Below are 17,268 nucleotides of genomic sequence, written 5' to 3' on the forward strand. Positions count from 1 at the left end.
GTTGTTTGACCCCCAAAAGGGTCGCGACCCCCAGGTTGAGCACTGCTGCTTTAGAGGATCCCAGCTGTCCCAGCAGCCCCCCTGACTGGTATGCTGAGTCAAACAGTTGGTTTCCCAAAGCCAGCTGGCAGGTTTCCCCCTCTGACAAAGCCAGTTTAGCATTTGTCTATAGTCAGGCAGACCCATAGGTTCTAATTTCCTCCTCAAATCGAACTCATGTCATGCCCAGCAGAGCTAGTCTATAGTGCACCTCTTCAGGGGCTGTGAGAGGCTAGAGTTTGTGTCTGCCTTGCCGAACGTGGCTTTGGGCGTTGTCCCTTTCCCAGAAACCCTTCCTTCCCCCAGGACTGGTATTGGAGAATGCTGTTGCTGGCAGAACCACAGAGTGACCCCGAGGTGCTTGTTTCTCCGTTTGAACCACCAGGTTGACATGGAGCTAGAGAGAGCGAGTGGGTGAGGGATCGTGCTGGGAATTGGAGTCATCAGAATTGGGTGACCCATGAGATGCGGGGGCTCAGGGAGCATTGAGCAAGGCGCCTGTGGAGCCTGCTCTGTGGACAGTGCTCTGGGAGTGTCGGGAGATCTGTGCTCAGGGTTCCCAGTGGCCAGTTCTTTGGAAGTAGATCACCAGGATGTTCTTCTGAGGTAGCTTAGTGGTGATTTAATTTGGCAGCCACCAGCCACTGAGCCTGTGACGTGGGGCCAGTCCGAGTGTAGCGAGAAAGCATGCAATACAGGCCTTATTTCAAAGACTGAATAAAAGGGGGATAGCTCTTCAGTCATTTTATGTTGGTTACATAATAAAATAATACTTTGGGTATGTTGGATTAAATACAACATTATAAAAAATAATTCTACTTCTATAAGAAACACATTTCACCGCCCCCCCTAAACTTTTCAAAAATGGTTTTTAAAGCATACCCCAAACCATACACCAATTCATTTCAGCCACTTGCCTGTGTCCATACAGGTCAGTTGCCTTCATCGAGCCTCTTTGGACGGTTCGTCCGCCATCCTACCCTCACCCTCTGAGTTGCTGGTGTCGTTTTGGGGGTTGGTCTGGAGAATGTTTTTTTTAATCGTTTTATTGGGGTTCGTACAACCCCTATCACAATCCATACATCCATCCATCGTGTCAAGCACATTTGTACGTTTGTTGCCATCATCATTCTCAAAACCTTTGCTTTCTGCTTGAGCCCTTGGTATCAGCTCTTCATTTACTCCCCTCCCTTCCCAAAGTCCCCTCCTTCATGAACCCTTGATAACTCATAAATTATTATTTTGTCATATCTTACACTGTCTGACGTCTCCCTTCATCCAGTTTTCTGTTGTTCATCCCTCAGGGAGGAGGCTATATGTAGATCCTTGTGATACATCCCTCCTTTCTACCCCACCTTCCCTCCACCCTCTGATATTGCCACTCTCACCACTGGTCCTGAAAAGATTATCTGTCCTGGATTCCCTGTGTTTCTAGTTCCTATCTGTACCAGTGCACATCTGTACCAGTGTACATCCTCTGGTCTAGCCAGAATTTTTAAGGGATCATGATAGTGGGGTCGGCGGGGAGAAGTATTTAGAAACTAGAGGAAAGTTGTATGTTTCACGTTGCTACACTGTACCCTGACTGGATCGTCTCTTCCCGGAGACTCTTCTGTAAGGGAATGTCCAGTGGCCTACAAATGGGCTTTGGGTCTCCTCTCCCCACTCCCCCACCGCCTTGCCATTCACAGTGATATGATTTGGGCTTTGTTGCTTCTGAGCTAGGTGGCTACTTGTTTACCTTCAAGTCTTTAAGACCCCAGATGCTATATCTTTTGATAGCCGGGCACCATCAGCTTTCTTCACCACATTTGCTTATTTACCTGCTTTGTCTTCAGCGATTGTGTCGGGAACGTGAGCATCATAGAATGCCAGTTTAATAGAACAAAGTATTCTTGCATTGAGGGAGTACCTGAGTGGAGGCTCAATGTCCATATGCTGCCTTAATACTAAACCTATAAACATATGCACATGGATCTACTTCCCCATTCTCATATATAAGTATATTTACAGGCTAATTGCTTTTCATGGTTCTGTGTTAGGTTCAAAGGGAAAGCATAGAAACCTGCAAGAGAGAGGGCCGTCAGTGGCTTGTGGTTCATGCGCCAGAGCTGAGTGTCAGGAGCTAGAACAAAGGGCCGCGTGGCAGGGGTCTGTTCATGGAGGGGTGGGTGACCAGCATCTGTGGAAACCATAGACTCTGTTCTCTGTTCTCGAAGAACAGCAGAGGAGGGAGAGGTGGGGCATTCTGCGGGAGATAGGAAGGTCCCCTGGGTCTATGGAAAAGCTGCTGCATGGAGTCTTGCTGTGCTCTTCAGAAAAGGCGCCAGAGCAAGCCCTTGCCTTCTGCTGATGAGCTGCCAAACAGAAACATGACTCAGGAAGGAACCAGGCGAATGGAGACGGGGCTATTTTTTTAGCTCTTGTGTTTTCAGAGCATAATCCTTATAAAGCTCTAGAGATCATGTCCCCTAAATATTCTTTGATAGGACTTGTCTATTTTATTTTATTTTTTGTTGTAATCATTAGAAAACTTCATGTCAAACAGGTATCTTAGTTTAAAACCTTAGGGAAGTGCTATTAAAAATTGCACAAATATTACTTGGTTTTGAAACAAAATCAGATTAAAGACCACCTAACCCTCCACATTCCTTCTCCCCTCACCATAAAGCCACTTCCCAGCCCCAGGCCTTCCAGCTTGGTCTGGGTGAGAAATCTCTTTTGGGGGTGGGGGTGGGGGGATTAGATTTTATATTTTGTTCTGAAACTTGTCCTTTTTGCTACCACTATTATGTGTATAATTTTCTTTTTTATTGAATAAATTTTAAATAGAAAAGTAGAAAGAAGGATACATGAATGATGACCACCTAGATCCATCTACCACCTAGATTTAAGACCTCTCTCTCCCCGTTCCTCTCTTCCCCCACCCCCTGGGACTTCAGAAAGTTTGTGGAAAAATCCTAGTACCTTTCCATTCCATTTTGCATTAACTTTGAAGCTCCGTACATATTTATTTTGTTATACATACCATTAGAATTTTCAACTATCCAAAAAAATAAAGATGCTTATATAATCACAGCCGATTATCTCACTGACAAATTACCAAAATTTTCTAGTATCCTGTAGTAACTAGATCCTATGTAGCTTTCTAAAATCTATATTAAGCCAACCCCACTTGCTTGACTTGTTTGAAATGTGGCCCCTTGAGCCCTAGTGATCACAGTACTCTTACAAAGGTCTCTCTGCCCAGCTGTACCCCCACCCCTTGGCCTTCTTCATCTTGGTCTAAAGCTGTCGTGGACATCTGTCTTGGTCATTTGGAATTTGATACACTCAGGTCCTGGGGAAGGCTGTCAGCCAAACCACCACTGATGGACCTTCCTGTGTACATTAGCTTCAAAGTCTTGTCACTCCTCCACCTCATCTCTTCCCCCCCACTTTTATCTGACCCCTTATGGATTATCTCTGATTTAATGGCTGCCTGGTGGTCTGTTAGAAGATTCCATATACTCCTCATTCATGTCACTGAGATTGATCACAGGGTTGCACATGTATGTATAGGACTGAATTGCATATATGTGTATGTCACATGTTCTCACTTCTTATGTTAACTCTCACTGGTGACAGTGACTAATGTAGATCCTTCATGGTGTTCTTGGTTAAAGGTGAGGCTGGAAGAAATTGATGCTCTCCAACTGGTGATAGTTAACGAGAACCTTTTGTAGATGCTGCTCAATGTATTTTAAGACAAACATCCATGTGTATGAAATGTGTCTTTTCCATTTGGGTTTTAGGCTCCATAGAATCCCTCAGTCCTAGACCCCAGACCACGATTTCTCCAGCAGACCTTCATGGAATGTGGTACCCTACAGTTCGACGAACGCTTGTCTGTCTCTCCAAACTCTACAGATGCATAGATGTACGTTGGTCAAGTCTTGTATCTTTACTTTCAGTTATTTGTATCTTTACTTTTAGTTTTCACTTGAAATATTTAAAAAATTTTAAGATCTTGGTATATAATTTGTAGTGTTCTCAGAATGATAAGATTTTTGATAGCACTACAAGTTTAAGATACATCTGATTTAGAGATTCTTAACCTGAGCAATCTGTAGACCCTGGAATCCACTGATTGGCTTTGGAAAGTCTTGGAGCACTCTGAAATTGGGGTATAATTTTGCAGGTATGTTTTTATGTCTTTCTGAGACTGGTGATAGTTTTCACAATAGCTTTTGATTCTCCAAGGATTTCTGATCACAGTTTAAAAGTACTGGTTAATTCATACGTCTTAGATGAGGAAACAGGTGCAGAAAGCGCAGTGGTAAGTCTGATGTGACATGGCTATAACGTACCTGTAGCACTTAAGTGCAGCGCCTTTAGTTCTGCACTCGATTTGAATCGGCATCCTTAGCAAGTGGTCAGACTGCCTGTGTTTCAGACTGTTGAAGCTTGTCACCTTATGGAGACAATATCGGACAGAATAGACCTGCTCTACAGGGGTTCCAGGCATAGTTTATAAAGTAAAAATGCTTTTAATTCAATTACTAGATTGTCACAGTCCTAGTGGCATCTCAAAATGATGAAATGTTACAGTCATAGAAGGAGCTTCCCAGATGCCACTCGTCCTTAAAAGGGCCCCAGAGGCACACGGACGAGGGTATTGCTAGTCGGGTTCCTTCCCACTCCTGTGCGGTCCTTTCCCAACCTAACTTGGCATTGTGATCAGTAGATGGGCTGCGCCACGTTTGCTCAGTCACGTACGGGTCTTAGCTCATCAGGGTACTTTCATAAAAGAATTTTTTTGTGCCGTGGAAATAAATGATTTCGAGGACAAAGATAATAACAAAATTTTAAGAAAACTCAAGTGAACTTCTCAAACATGGAGGATATGTTGAGAAGCAATAGCTTTACATATTGATCGTTTTGCTCGATAAAAGTTTTGTTGCTTTGTAGCACTTCTTTTTGCTTTACCTTTATCCCTTCTCACACGGTGCCTGGGCCAGGTAGGTGCACAGTTGCTTTGTTGGATCGGTGGGGTGTAGATTTCCTTGCATCTGTTTAAAACTGTGCAGATACAGGGGCCTGTACTTGGAGATTTTGAAATCCAACCAGAGTTCCCTTTGCTGGGTTCTGGACTTTTGTAGTGAGTCCAGATTACTCTTCCTGGTTTAGATGACTCAGCCTTTTCAAACTCATGAGTCAAGATCTCTTCCCGTCTTGTCTGAAGTGCTGCCGGCTGATGTTTTTCTTTCCTTCCACCAGAGGGCAGTGTTCCAGGGATTGTCACAGGAAGCCTTGTCTGCCTGCATTCAGTCCTTGTTGGGAGCCTCAGAGTCTATCAGCAAAAACAAGGTTTGCTCTACTGCTTTTCAGCAATATTGTGGAATAGAGAGTTTATCTCCAGACACAACAGTGTGCAGTCATTTTGGTCGCTGGTGGTTTGCTTAGTGGGCTTTGATTCGGAGGCACCTGGAAGCTCGTACTGTATTTCCGTGTTGAGTGCAGATGCTTCTAAGGCTCCTTGGGCGAGGGGATGAGCGCTTGTGGTGGCTGAGGAACAGCACAGCGTGTTCTCAAGGAAAAGTAGCAGTTTTTATCATTGTTCTACCAAGATGTTTGAAATAGTGTGGGCTTCCTGGGCAGGAAAAGAGCCAGGCGGTTTTGAGCCCTAGCAACTGTGGCCCTGAGTCATGTGACTACAAGTTGCAGTCATGCGACCATACTTGGTGGGGAATCGAGAAGGGACCTGAGTCAAGGCTGTGGGTACGAGCGCCCCCCAGGGGTCCCCGAGGCGCAGTGTGACTCTGAGGGTCGCTCTACCCCCGGGAGGCCTCAGAGGCTCCTGCTTCCAGCCAGGGTTTCATTGCTGCTTGGTGTGCAAACCTGGTGAACCCCCCTGGACTTCCAGACGTACCCACTGGATTTCTAACTTGATTAAAAAAGAAATCTCCCCACGACAGGATTTGGGATCCTGGTGCCAGTCACCTCCCTTGTTGTTTATGACTACCCGTCCTCCTCCTCAGGGCCTGGGTAGTAGACATGGATTCTTGATATGGGGACGAGAGAGGACAGAAAGTTACACTCTAGACAGGCTGCTGGCAGCTGTACAAAAGGATTTCCAGGTCTGAGCTCCGGCTCTCACATATTTTCCTAATAGGTGAACTTCAGAGAGGCCTGTATGTTGTCACGTTAGGGTAATGGCTGAGCGATGGCACGTCCCAAACACTGCCGTCATACATAGCATTCCGTGAAAAGGCCAGTTTACACACCAGCTTCAATACCTGAGTAAGTAAATAAGAAGAGGGTATAGCTCAGATACAGTACGCAGCACGCCTTACATGACGTGCGAGAAATGCATTGAAAGCATGTACACTGAAAGCCTTGGGCAGCTGTTGTGTTGTTCTTCCTCTGTTCCGTATATCTTTTTTTAATTTTCCACAATTTTCTTGTTTCTGGACAGAGGAGGAAAGCGTGACCTGATTTTTTACAAAGCCAAGTGAATAGACTTACATCTTCAGTACCACGGTCCCCTTGTCGAAGGAGGTGTGAGGCACTCTTTGATTGTTCAGTCTTTGCCCTTCTTAGCCCGAGGCCACCCTCCTCTAGCTCCCTCTCTTTGCCTGAGCTCACTTTGGTTAACTGACGGTGGGCATTTTCTTTTCATGGCCCAGCTTATGTAGGTTTTTTGCCTTTGAACTTTAAAGAGTAGTCAGTGACAATACCTTAATGTCTTAGGGACAATTTCTAGTCTTTTAAGGACAAAACAAAACTTGTTTTTGTAAACATAACAAACAAGCCCTTAGTGTGTGCCACACATTGTGCTGTGTCACACTGTGCTGTGTCAACACGCCATTTCTGCAAAGTCCCGGGGTGTTGCTGGACTATCAGAGCTTTAGGAAGGCGAGTGTATCCATACTGAACTTTGGTGCCCAGCAGAATGGCTACTTCTGTGGAAACAGCAGATAATGGAAACATTGGCATTTTCTGTATCAGGTGCGCTGTGTTCCAAAATGCAAAGTCAGTTTCCATTGTATCAGTCATACTTAAATTGATTGTTGAGTACATAGGAGCCTCTTCTCGCGCGCTCTCTCTCTCTCACACACACGCACACGCACACACGGACATGGCCACATAGCAGGGAGGGAGGGAGGGGACACCTTGTTTCACAGGCCCTGTAAGGGTTATATTGATAACAGAGTCAAGACATATGCTCACATGGAGATCTTCCTTTAGTAGCTGACACAGTCGTCTTGTGGCTTCTGTATGAGAGCTGCGATGATTTATCAATACGGGCTTGGTGCAGAGCTTGGACATTTAAGCTTGCAGCACAGCTGCCTATGTCTGGACCCGAGGAGATGAAAGGGAAAGAAGTGACTGAGGGTGGATGTAGTCCATGCTCTGTGCCTGGCAGCCCAGTCCAGAATAGTGACCCCTAAGCGTCGTCTGTTTGGAAGTTGCATTTGTACTTGTGAAAATAGGAGTATGTGTGATGTTCTGAATTTTGAAGCACCTGTAGACCAAATAATGAATGCCGTGTTACTGAAGAGAAACTGGGAAGCCCACGGGGTCGGCATTCAGCTCAGGGCGGGCTCTGCCTTACTGCCCTCTCCATGTGGGGTTTGCTTCATCATTTCTGCACCACCTTAAAATAGAGTTGGCTTCTCTCTTTAACTGTGTCCTTCGATAGCCTTTCCTTTGACACTTTTGTATTACTGAGTAGAGCAGGTGAGAGTGTGAAAGAGTTTGAAAAATACTTACCTGGGTGATTTCCTAATTTTTGAGTCCTATGGGGGGAGCTCATTGCACCACGCAGGAGAAGTTGGATCTTAAAGGTGGCATAATGGGTAGACTAATGCTGATTCAAGTTAAAAACATTATAGATGTTTGTTTTTATTTAATCTGTAATAATACAGCGTGTGTGTTTTTTGTTTTTGTTTCGCAATACAGACTCAGATTGATGGACAACTTTTCTTAATTAAGCACCTTTTGATACTTCGTGAACAGATTGCTCCATTTCACACTGAATTCACCATTAAGGAAATTTCCCTGGATCTCAAGAAAACTAGAGGTACTTTGTTGGCCTGGCTGGCACAGTTGGGTGTGTTTGACCAGATGTGTCAGCCTGGGTTATAGGTTTATTTTTTGTTCATCTGCAATTCTTTTTGCATGATTTGCTTGCTAATAAGCATGTTACTCCTTGCTACTAAGCTAAGCTATCAACATCTTCGTTACTTCTAACTTGCTGTATTTTCTTTATGGCAGCAATTCTGAGCAGTTTACAAACATATTACCTGTCGTAGGATGTGTGCACATCTGATAATAATCGTTCAGAAGTGAGGTACCGTTTAGTGACTGCCCACCCTCAGACTTACTGACAGGGTTAGGGCTCGCTTGTTGTATGAACACAGTGCTCTGTGAAAATGATCACCAAATGGAGGATGACTGCGTCATGACCTCAGTGCCAAGTGACATCATCACACCCCATGGCTGCCAGGCCGCTGAGAACCACAGTCCAGCCGCACTGACACGCAGCTGTCCTCTCCTTGTGTTTGCTGCCGCCGTCTGTGTGAATTAGATAGAAGGAAAACACCAAAAAATCTTGTCATAAATACAGATGTCAGATAATGAGATAATCGATAGGCGAGGACTAGGTTAACTACAAGGTCAGCTAATTGGGATCATTTGAAATACTGAATTGATGGCTTGTCACTTTATGAAAATTCAAGAGGCCAGCTTGATACACTGGGGATAATGAACTTGGAAGAGAGCTTCTGTAAGAGTCTGTAGGAGTTGGGTTCCGTCACTGGCTCATCTTTGCTGACTCTGTGTGACCTTGAGTCCCACCCCAGCCTTCTCAGAGTGGAAGGGTCACGATAAACTTACCCTGATCCTCCACCAGGTTACCAAGATCGTTACGGATGAAAATGTATGTTAAAGTGCTTTGTGAGTCGAAGACGCTTAAGTAAGCATGAATGCAGTTATTAAATCAGCGGCTGTTACATAAGGCACCGTGGTGGCTCAGTGGTTAGTCACTTGGCTGCTGGCCAGAAGAGTAGCAGTTCCAACCCAGCAGGAGAAAGGCATTTTGTTCTTGTGAAGATTTACAGCCTTAGAAATCTTCTTGTTCTATAAGTCACACTGTGAGTTAGAATCAGCTGGAAGGTGGCGGGTGTGAGCTGTTCAGCAATCATGTAGATATGGTTGCTGCATTGGGAATAGACATCGAATTATCCCGGGAACGAGGATTTATCCACCCAAGAGTTTGTGTTCGACTGGGTGAACAAGAGCTCGTTTGTAAAAGGTCATAGTAGTTACTGTGCCATAAACAGCTCTTAATTCCTTACAAGTTGATCTGCCCGTCATCTTTTCTCAACCGTTTCCAAGAGGCAGTTAGCCCCTTATGCTTTAAGCCCTCCTTGTATACCATGAGTGAACTTTGTCCTTGTGTCTTGGGAGAATTGCTCCACTCGCGCGGTGGTGTGCTTGCTGTGCTCCATGGTTCTGAGGAAAGCCTAGTGCCTTTGTCCCCGGGGCCCTGCCGGCTTGTTCACGGCTTGTTCACGCGTGGGCCGGCGTGGAGTGGTCCGCTGGGGAGCCCAGGGAGACACACGCGCTCTTTCCTTTGCCTTGCGCTCTCCTCCTTCCTCCAGGACATGGCCTTGGCGCCTCCTGCCGCGCGCTGGCTGCTTAACCGGTGTGCTCTTCATCTACTGTAGGATATAAAAAAGTACAACACAATTTTGAAAAATACAGTAAAAAAATACCACTCCGGCTGTAGTTCTTGGAGTCTACCTTTACAGAATGAACATTATCTTAAGCATATTAAATATATATTAATGTATCTATTCTTTGAAGGGGACTTTGAAGAGCTGATGAAAAATGGAATTGAAAAATAATGAAATTTTCCCACAAACTTGAAAGCCTCCTTGTATATCTGCATCTGTCATGTGTGTCTTTCCGTATGTATACACACAGGCAAATATACATCTGACTGAAGAATACATCGCTCTTTAAGGCTTATTCTCCTGAGGTGTCCATCTCTGTTCAGCCTTATCCCAGGCTGCTCTTCGTCCCTACCCTATATAAACGACTGAAGACAAAGAGGGGGTAGGCTTTCTTTTTTTTTGACCTGAAACTTTATAGGCTTTTTCTTTTTTTTTTTTAACATTTTATTAGGGGCTCATACAAAACTCTTATCACAATCCATACATATACATACATAAGTTGTATAAAGCACATCCGCACATTCCCTGCCCCAGGTGGGCTTTCTTTTAGTTTTTCTTAGTAGATAATTTGTTGCAGTTTGATTTGAGTGTAACTCCACTGAGAAAATGAAATAATCTTATATTTTGGCCAAATTCAGCGTAAGGCTGTTTTCCTGAGAAAATTTAAAAAGCTATGTGACCCAGCCCTGTGGTGAGGATTCTGTGCATTCAGACAGAATCTTTCTGGTAGCTTGTGAAAAAGGCAGTGGAAGCGGAACCATGTGCTAAATAAAGCTTTACACTGAATAGGGCCTCTGACCAAGGGCCTTCTCCTTCCCACCACGGTCAGAGGCAGTGAACGCACCTCAGAGTCTGCGTGCAGCTTCCTAGGCCTGGAAGACTGGAGCTGCCCTTTCTCCAGTGTGGCAAAGCAAAGCAAAGCAAAGCGGTGATCCTGTCTTGCACTTAATACTTGCTTACTCCACTCTGTTGGTGTCTAACCTCTCCCAACTAATTGCTAAATCTTATTGCATTTGAACATCAATGAGACCTCGGTTAGTCCTCTGCATAGATTCTAGTTAGTCTGGAGGTTAAGGGGTAAATATGTCCTTATGGTGTTTTCTTGCTGGCTGACGCATAAGTTTATTCACTCTATTTCCAATGAATAAATTTCTGTGCCAGCCAAGACCTTCACATGAAATTGTGGGTAAGTATGTGGATACTTAAAAAAATCCCATTGAACACCCTCAAAGCCCCACAGTGATATAAGGTGTCAACAGAAAAACCGAACCCACCACTGGTCATCTGACTTTTTTCTGTGTGCATGACTAACTGCAGTGAGGCCTGGAGAGACGTGAGGGGGGCCTGCCGCTCGTCTGTTTATGGAGGAGAGTGAATGGGTGGCCCTGGGGCTGCTGGGGCTTTGTGGCAGCGGGTGTGTAGCACACTGAGTGTGAGTGGGCTTCTCTGTAACGTGCTGTGTGCTCACTGGAGGAGTAATTTTGTTTCACAGATGCAGCATTTAAGATCCTGAACCCTAAGACTGTTCCACGATTTTTTAGGCTGAATAGCAACAATGCCTTGATAGAGTTCTTGTTGGAGGTGAGAAGGAATCTTTCATTGGTGGTGGTGGTGGTGGTGGTGGTGCTGGGTGAGGGCGCATGGTCTGGTGGCTTTCAGTCTCATAACCACAGGAGGAAATTGTCATCTTCCTCTGAAGGGCACTCCCGAGATAAGAGAGTACTACCTTGACTCCAAAAAAGACGTGGACCGGTGCCTGAAGTCGGCCTGCGAGCAGTTTATCCAGCAGCAGACCACGCTGTACGTGGAGCAGCTCGAGGAGTTCCTGACCAAGGTACAGTCCACTTGAGGATGCTTCCAGAGGGCAAAGCTCTTGGCAGGGGGACCCGGAGCAGTGCTGCCTGGGCTCCCTGCTCTGGAAACGTTTTGCTTTGAGGGTGTTTGGGCATTTAGATGTGTGTGTGTGTTTTTTTTTTTTTTTGCGGTTCATAAGCAGAAGAGTGAAAACACCGCAAAGGCTCGGTTCTGTTGACGGTGTTTGTAGGTTATCTGACCAGGTCTCCTGGAGTGGGCCTAGCCTGTGCATTGGAGGTTCCGATCACTTAAAACAGGCGACTTCTTGTTTGACTTGCTGTTGCTGCCTTCTCTTCTGCCCGGCCAATCGAGAACTAGATTTATTGATGTCTGCTACATTGTTAAGCACCCGACAGTTGGTCCAGCTTTCCGCCTTCTAGCGACCATTCATCATCTGGCTAACCTGTCTGATGTCAGCAACGAAACACTGAGACCACGGCCAATATTTGTCTCAGCCGAATCTTTTCATTTAGCTGTCCTGCCCTATTTAAGGACTCTCTTTTGTCATATTTTTTAAAGTCTTAAGAATAATTCATGAAACCTCCGCTGTTAGTAAGTAATTGTATTAGAGGATATAATCATAGCAATGATAAAAATATGATGATCATTTCTTTCGAATTCAATTCCCAAGTCTTACTGGGGAGACAAGATAAATGAAGGTGAGTACACAAGTATTGCTACTAAGGTTCTAGCTCCCACATGCACAGGTTTCTTCCAAAGAAAGCAGACACGTCTCGGTGTTCAGGGGATGACTGCACACGAGGGCTCTGAGTTACACGCTCGTCTCAGTCTCATCTGGGTGCCTCCAGAGGTCCAGGGAAAACAGTGGCTTCCCCATCGGGTCTGCTGGGCCAGGTAAATTAAAGGAAGCAGGTCCAGTCAGAAGGCGCTGGGCTGCTTCGTTTGGGGAATTCCAAAGAGGCACTCTTGGTGCCTTTTCTTGAGGGACACAAAATCATCACTAGGGTTTGTTACGTTGACGTTTAAGAGAATGGAAAACTTGATTGCTGAGAGAAAGACCAGGAAAGTTGTGCGGAGGAATTTTTTCCATGACAGATCGTGTGCCTGCTCAGTTCTTTGTGGATGGCAAGGGCTGTCTGAAGAGAATTTTGTGGGAAAACCTTACCCCATACACCCTGCAGCTCTCAATTTGTCCCACCCCCCTGTTTTTTGTTTTTTTTTAAATTTTGTTCCTTCAGGCTTGTCTTTGTTCACGAAGCTAAGAGAACCTAGAAACAGAACACAGTTTGAGCCCCTCAAGGGTGCCCAAACTGTTTGAGCGTGGCACGAATTGAGAAGAGCAAGCTTCTTCACGAGGCACTAGAGAGAGGGAAACACTGTCTTCAGAAGTGTGAAGTGTATCAGCCTAGTGTCAGGGGAAGCCAGTCCCTAACACAGTACAGCGATAATAAGTAAAGATCATAGTAAAGTTATTGAAAGCATGAGAGATAGAAGTGAAGTATTGAAATAAATGGAGTCAGATACGATTCATGGTAGCATGCTCACCTCTGCCCTGCATGATGGTCCACGTGGAGGGAGAGAGAGAGAGATTTAATGCTAGCCCAGGCCTTTTATGTTCTCTGGGGATGTGCAAGCCCCCTAATTACAGGTGAGGACATATGTCACTGGAAGGGGCTGTCTTATAGGTAATACAGTAACGAGGGGGGGTGGTCTAGGGATATACACGCAATAGGAAGGGGAGGGATTGGGATTATACATGTGACAAGATGGGCAGATCCTAGGTTTAGGATGTCGGCTTAACTTTGACCTATTCCCTAGATCTCCATAGGAACCATTATCAGTAAGGTGTAAACCCCACCTACTGGAACCAAATAGATGACTGCAGGCATCCATTGTCTTTAACAGCAGGACGTGGGGCCTGCTGCAGTCTGGCTACTGGGAAGAATGCCCCCCCCCCCCCACAGCCTAGAAGAAGGATTTGTGGGAAAAAACCATGTCCTGTTTTGATATTTGTGTTCAATCAAAGTACAGCCAAGTGACAGCAAAGCAAATGACCCCATCCACACTAAGATGGCTGCAGCCTGTGGTCATGACAGAAGATACTCTTTTAAACAATAGAGAAATATCCAAAACGCAAATGTGAGCCCATTGCTCTCAAGCCAGTTCCCACTAGAGACATGTTAAGATCGCCCAGCTACCCTTGCTGGTGGGATGTGCAGGTGGGATGTGTCAGGGGACTTGACCCCCTTCTGCACCTATCAGGGATTAGGTGGGGAGGGGCATGTGGGGTTGTTTTGCCCCACACAAATTTAAAAAAACTCCAATAAGACTTTTGAGTTTTAAAGCAATGTGGATACTTTGCAACTTTTGGACAAATCACCATGGTTTTTTTTTTAAACAGAAATTTTCCTCATAGAAAACCATCTTGCACATTGCAATACAGAGTTTTGGATTTGTGTCCACATTATATTGGTGGGGTGTTGTAGATGGGCAATCTGCAGTCTTAACAAGAGCAGAATGAATCTTCTGAAGGATTTGTAATGGAATCTAGGATTAGAGTCTCTGTGTAGTTTTCTAAGGAAGCCCTGGCGACTGTGCCAGGTAAGCTGGCCTGGCGGTTCACATCCACCAGCCATGCCATGTAAGACAGATGAGGCTGTCTGCTCCCGTAAAGACTCATAGTCAACTTCAGAACATGTTCTTTCTGTACTCCCTGCTGCTAGTCCCCATTTCACGCTGGCCTTCCCTAGCACATCCCAAGAAACCATTCATCTAGGTCCTGTCTCTGTAGATTTACCTATCCTGGATTTCATACAGGAAAACATTGGGGAAAACACACACACAGAACAATAACAAAGTAGAGAAAACCTCAATCAAGAGAAAGAGCAACTTTAAATTGGGTCAAAAGGGAGATCAGATAATAAGGTGTCAAATTTTAACCTAACCAAATCTACCATCATTCACTTTCTGATGTACTTTGCTTGATAGCAAGGGTTCATGTCCTGGGTCTATGGTCAGAGGGAATTCACTTATCTTTCCCCTTCCCCTTAAAAAACTGAAACTTTCAAATGGGCCAAAAGGCGAAGATCAAGTAAGAGACTACATTTTAACCCAATTCTGTCTACTAAACCCCCCCTCACAATGCTCTATCTGATAACAAGGCTAGTCACATTCCTCTTCTATGGTCAGAGTGGATTCACCCTAGGCTTAAGCTGTGTGTGGAGCCTGCAAATGGATTTGGGGCTTCCATTTTGGACCATAGTCTTCTGCAAACTGATTTCACAGTGTAAACTCTGATACCATTCCTTCCTTCGGATTTGGATTACGTTAGTTACAATCCTTGGATCACACAGGCTGGTGTGCTTCTTCCATGTGCACGCACTTCACATCTCACTTTGATGACTGCTTGTTGGAAGACAAGCCTTTTTATTTATTTAGCTCTTCTCACAATCCATCCTTCCATCCATTGTGTCAAGCTCATTTGTACATTTGTTGCCATCATCATTCTCAAAACATTTTCTTTCTACTTGAGCCCTTGATATCAGCTCCTCATTTTTTCTCCCTCCCTCCACTTGATAATTTATAAATTATTATTTTTTCATGTCTTACACTGACCAATGTCTCCCTTCACCCTCTTTTCTGTTGGAAGGCAAGCCTTTAAGACCCCAGAGAGAACTTGTTTTCAGCTGCCCACTGAGTGCAGAGACGTGTAAGCAGATTTTATGTGGGGCACACCCATGCCTGTATTAACTGGAACTTTACTAGCAGCACTTTTGACTTATCTTTTTATATTCCAATTTTTATAAATTTACTTAGGCTATTTACATATACATAGCAGAAATATAAACTAATGTTGAGTGCTATTTTTCCTCTAGTCTCATCTAATGTGTTAGGGTTCTATAGAGAAACAAAACCAGGACACATATGATGATACATACATAAAAGGATGTTTATACAGCGAGAAGGAATACAGCAGCTAATTAGTCCACACAGCAGTAATAGAGGGCTCAGTTCAACTCACTTTTGGTGGAACAGTTAATATACTGAAGTTCCTTCAACTCGACTTGGGCTGCCAGTCCATGGTCCAGGAAGCAGACTGTGGAGTCTGCCCTCAGACAAGACAAGCAGAGTCAGCCTGTAGGCAGCAGGGTGAGGCAGCAACAGTCAGTAGTGAAGGAGCTTAGTGAAGCAGGCCCCATGGGGTCATATTTTTTGAGATGGGGTCTCAAGCTCTAGTGCTGTATGCAAGGCAACATGATTCCAGGGTTGGCTCCGCCCACAGGTAGTGCAGCACAGAGTTGAGGCAAAGAACTAGCTCAGGCAGCAGCAACTGGTCCGATTACCAGGGAGGAAGAGCAACAGGATGCCAGCCTCAGAAAGCATTTATCACGGTTGCTTTCCAATCAAGCTGCAACCTGATTAAACTCTGCTCACATCTTCCAGCACATCTAATTAATTGTGTATGATCAGCTTTTAACAGTTGGATCTTACAGTGACAAATGAGCTGTGGAAAGGAATTTAGGGAAAGGGTGGTTTCATAACGTGGGCCTCCATGAGCAAAAGTCTGGCTGGATTCAGGAGAATAACCGGTAGAAACTGAAAGCTGGAGCGATCTGAAGCTCCCTGCCCCCGAAGATTTAGTGTGGCCTTTTTAATGACTGACAAATCTGAAGATGTTTGGTACTCAAGTTTTCTAAGGAGTTTTTCCCCTGAAGCTAAGGACTAGCCTGAACCTTTTGAAATGCTTCATGCTGTGTTGTCCCCTCTCCCAGCCAGCCCTTGCTTTTGCTGTCATTACCCCTGTAACCACACTGCTGCCCAGGCAGCCATGCTGACACGAATGGCTGGGTTTAGGCCGGGGAGAAGGTTGCCTCCCGTGTCTACCTCTAGAGCACTGGTTGGCTAGGGACCCCTGTTGATGCTTTTCCAAAGTCTGATTGGTTTTGAAGACATGCTTTCTGTGGACTCTGCACTCAGGAGTTGGAATCCCTCCGCCTCTGAGGTAGATGGCATCCTGGCGGGGTGAAGTTTTCCTGGTGCCTGTGCCCATTTAGTGCCGCTTCCTTTGCCCCGGGCTGCTTTTCACCGGCTCCCTCTCCCTCTCAACTGGTCTGTTTTCAGGGGAGGGAGTCAGCGAGGGAGGAAAGGCAGTATATGGCAATATATTTACTCTTGAAAAATCTCCAAGAAATCACAAAAGAACTAAAATTTTCCTTAGCTCTAAAACTTTAAGCAAAAAGATTTTTGTTTTCAGGTTTGATTATCATTGAGTTAATAGGTTCAAACGATGCTATGTAGCCTTTGAGAGGAGCTCTGATTTAATTTGTCATTGATGATGTGGAAACCTTTTTTGTCTTCTCTGCCAGGTTTCAGCATTGAAAACAATGGCCAGCCAGGGAGGCCCCAAGTACATGCTCTCCCAGCAGCCTTGGGCACAACCAGGTATCCCAGTCTCACTCTTGGGGGTTTCTTTTTCAGGCCGTTGGTGAATTAGGTCCTTGCTCTGAAAGCGTCTCCCAGCCACACTGGGGATCTAGGGTCTGGATTCTTGCAAGATTCCATTTGGAGGTGCCAGGTTTTATTTGCTAACACGACGTACATGTCAGCAAGCTTTCCACAGAAGAGATGAATAAGAAACCACACCTAGTTTTAGATAAAAGTTGGCACAACCAGAATGGAATGTCTGAGAATG

The 17,268-nt window shown here is 45.1% G+C and overlaps 1 protein-coding gene across 2 annotated transcripts in view; it reads left to right on the plus strand.

The window, feature by feature from the left end:
* COG3 (component of oligomeric golgi complex 3) overlaps positions 1-17,268 on the plus strand; it is a 68,826-nt gene that overhangs the window by 41,995 nt on the left and 9,563 nt on the right. For both annotated transcript variants that reach the window (XM_075563051.1, XM_075563052.1), the window contains 6 exons: positions 3,834-3,958; positions 5,299-5,388; positions 7,984-8,104; positions 11,254-11,342; positions 11,461-11,595; positions 16,943-17,018. In XM_075563051.1, the coding sequence (XP_075419166.1) occupies positions 3,834-3,958; positions 5,299-5,388; positions 7,984-8,104; positions 11,254-11,342; positions 11,461-11,595; positions 16,943-17,018 (636 nt within the window). The remainder of the gene's footprint in view (positions 1-3,833; positions 3,959-5,298; positions 5,389-7,983; positions 8,105-11,253; positions 11,343-11,460; positions 11,596-16,942; positions 17,019-17,268) is intronic.

This window comes from Tenrec ecaudatus, chromosome 11 (genome assembly GCF_050624435.1).
Source record: "Tenrec ecaudatus isolate mTenEca1 chromosome 11, mTenEca1.hap1, whole genome shotgun sequence".
In the NCBI taxonomy this organism is placed as follows: domain Eukaryota; kingdom Metazoa; phylum Chordata; class Mammalia; order Afrosoricida; family Tenrecidae; genus Tenrec; species Tenrec ecaudatus.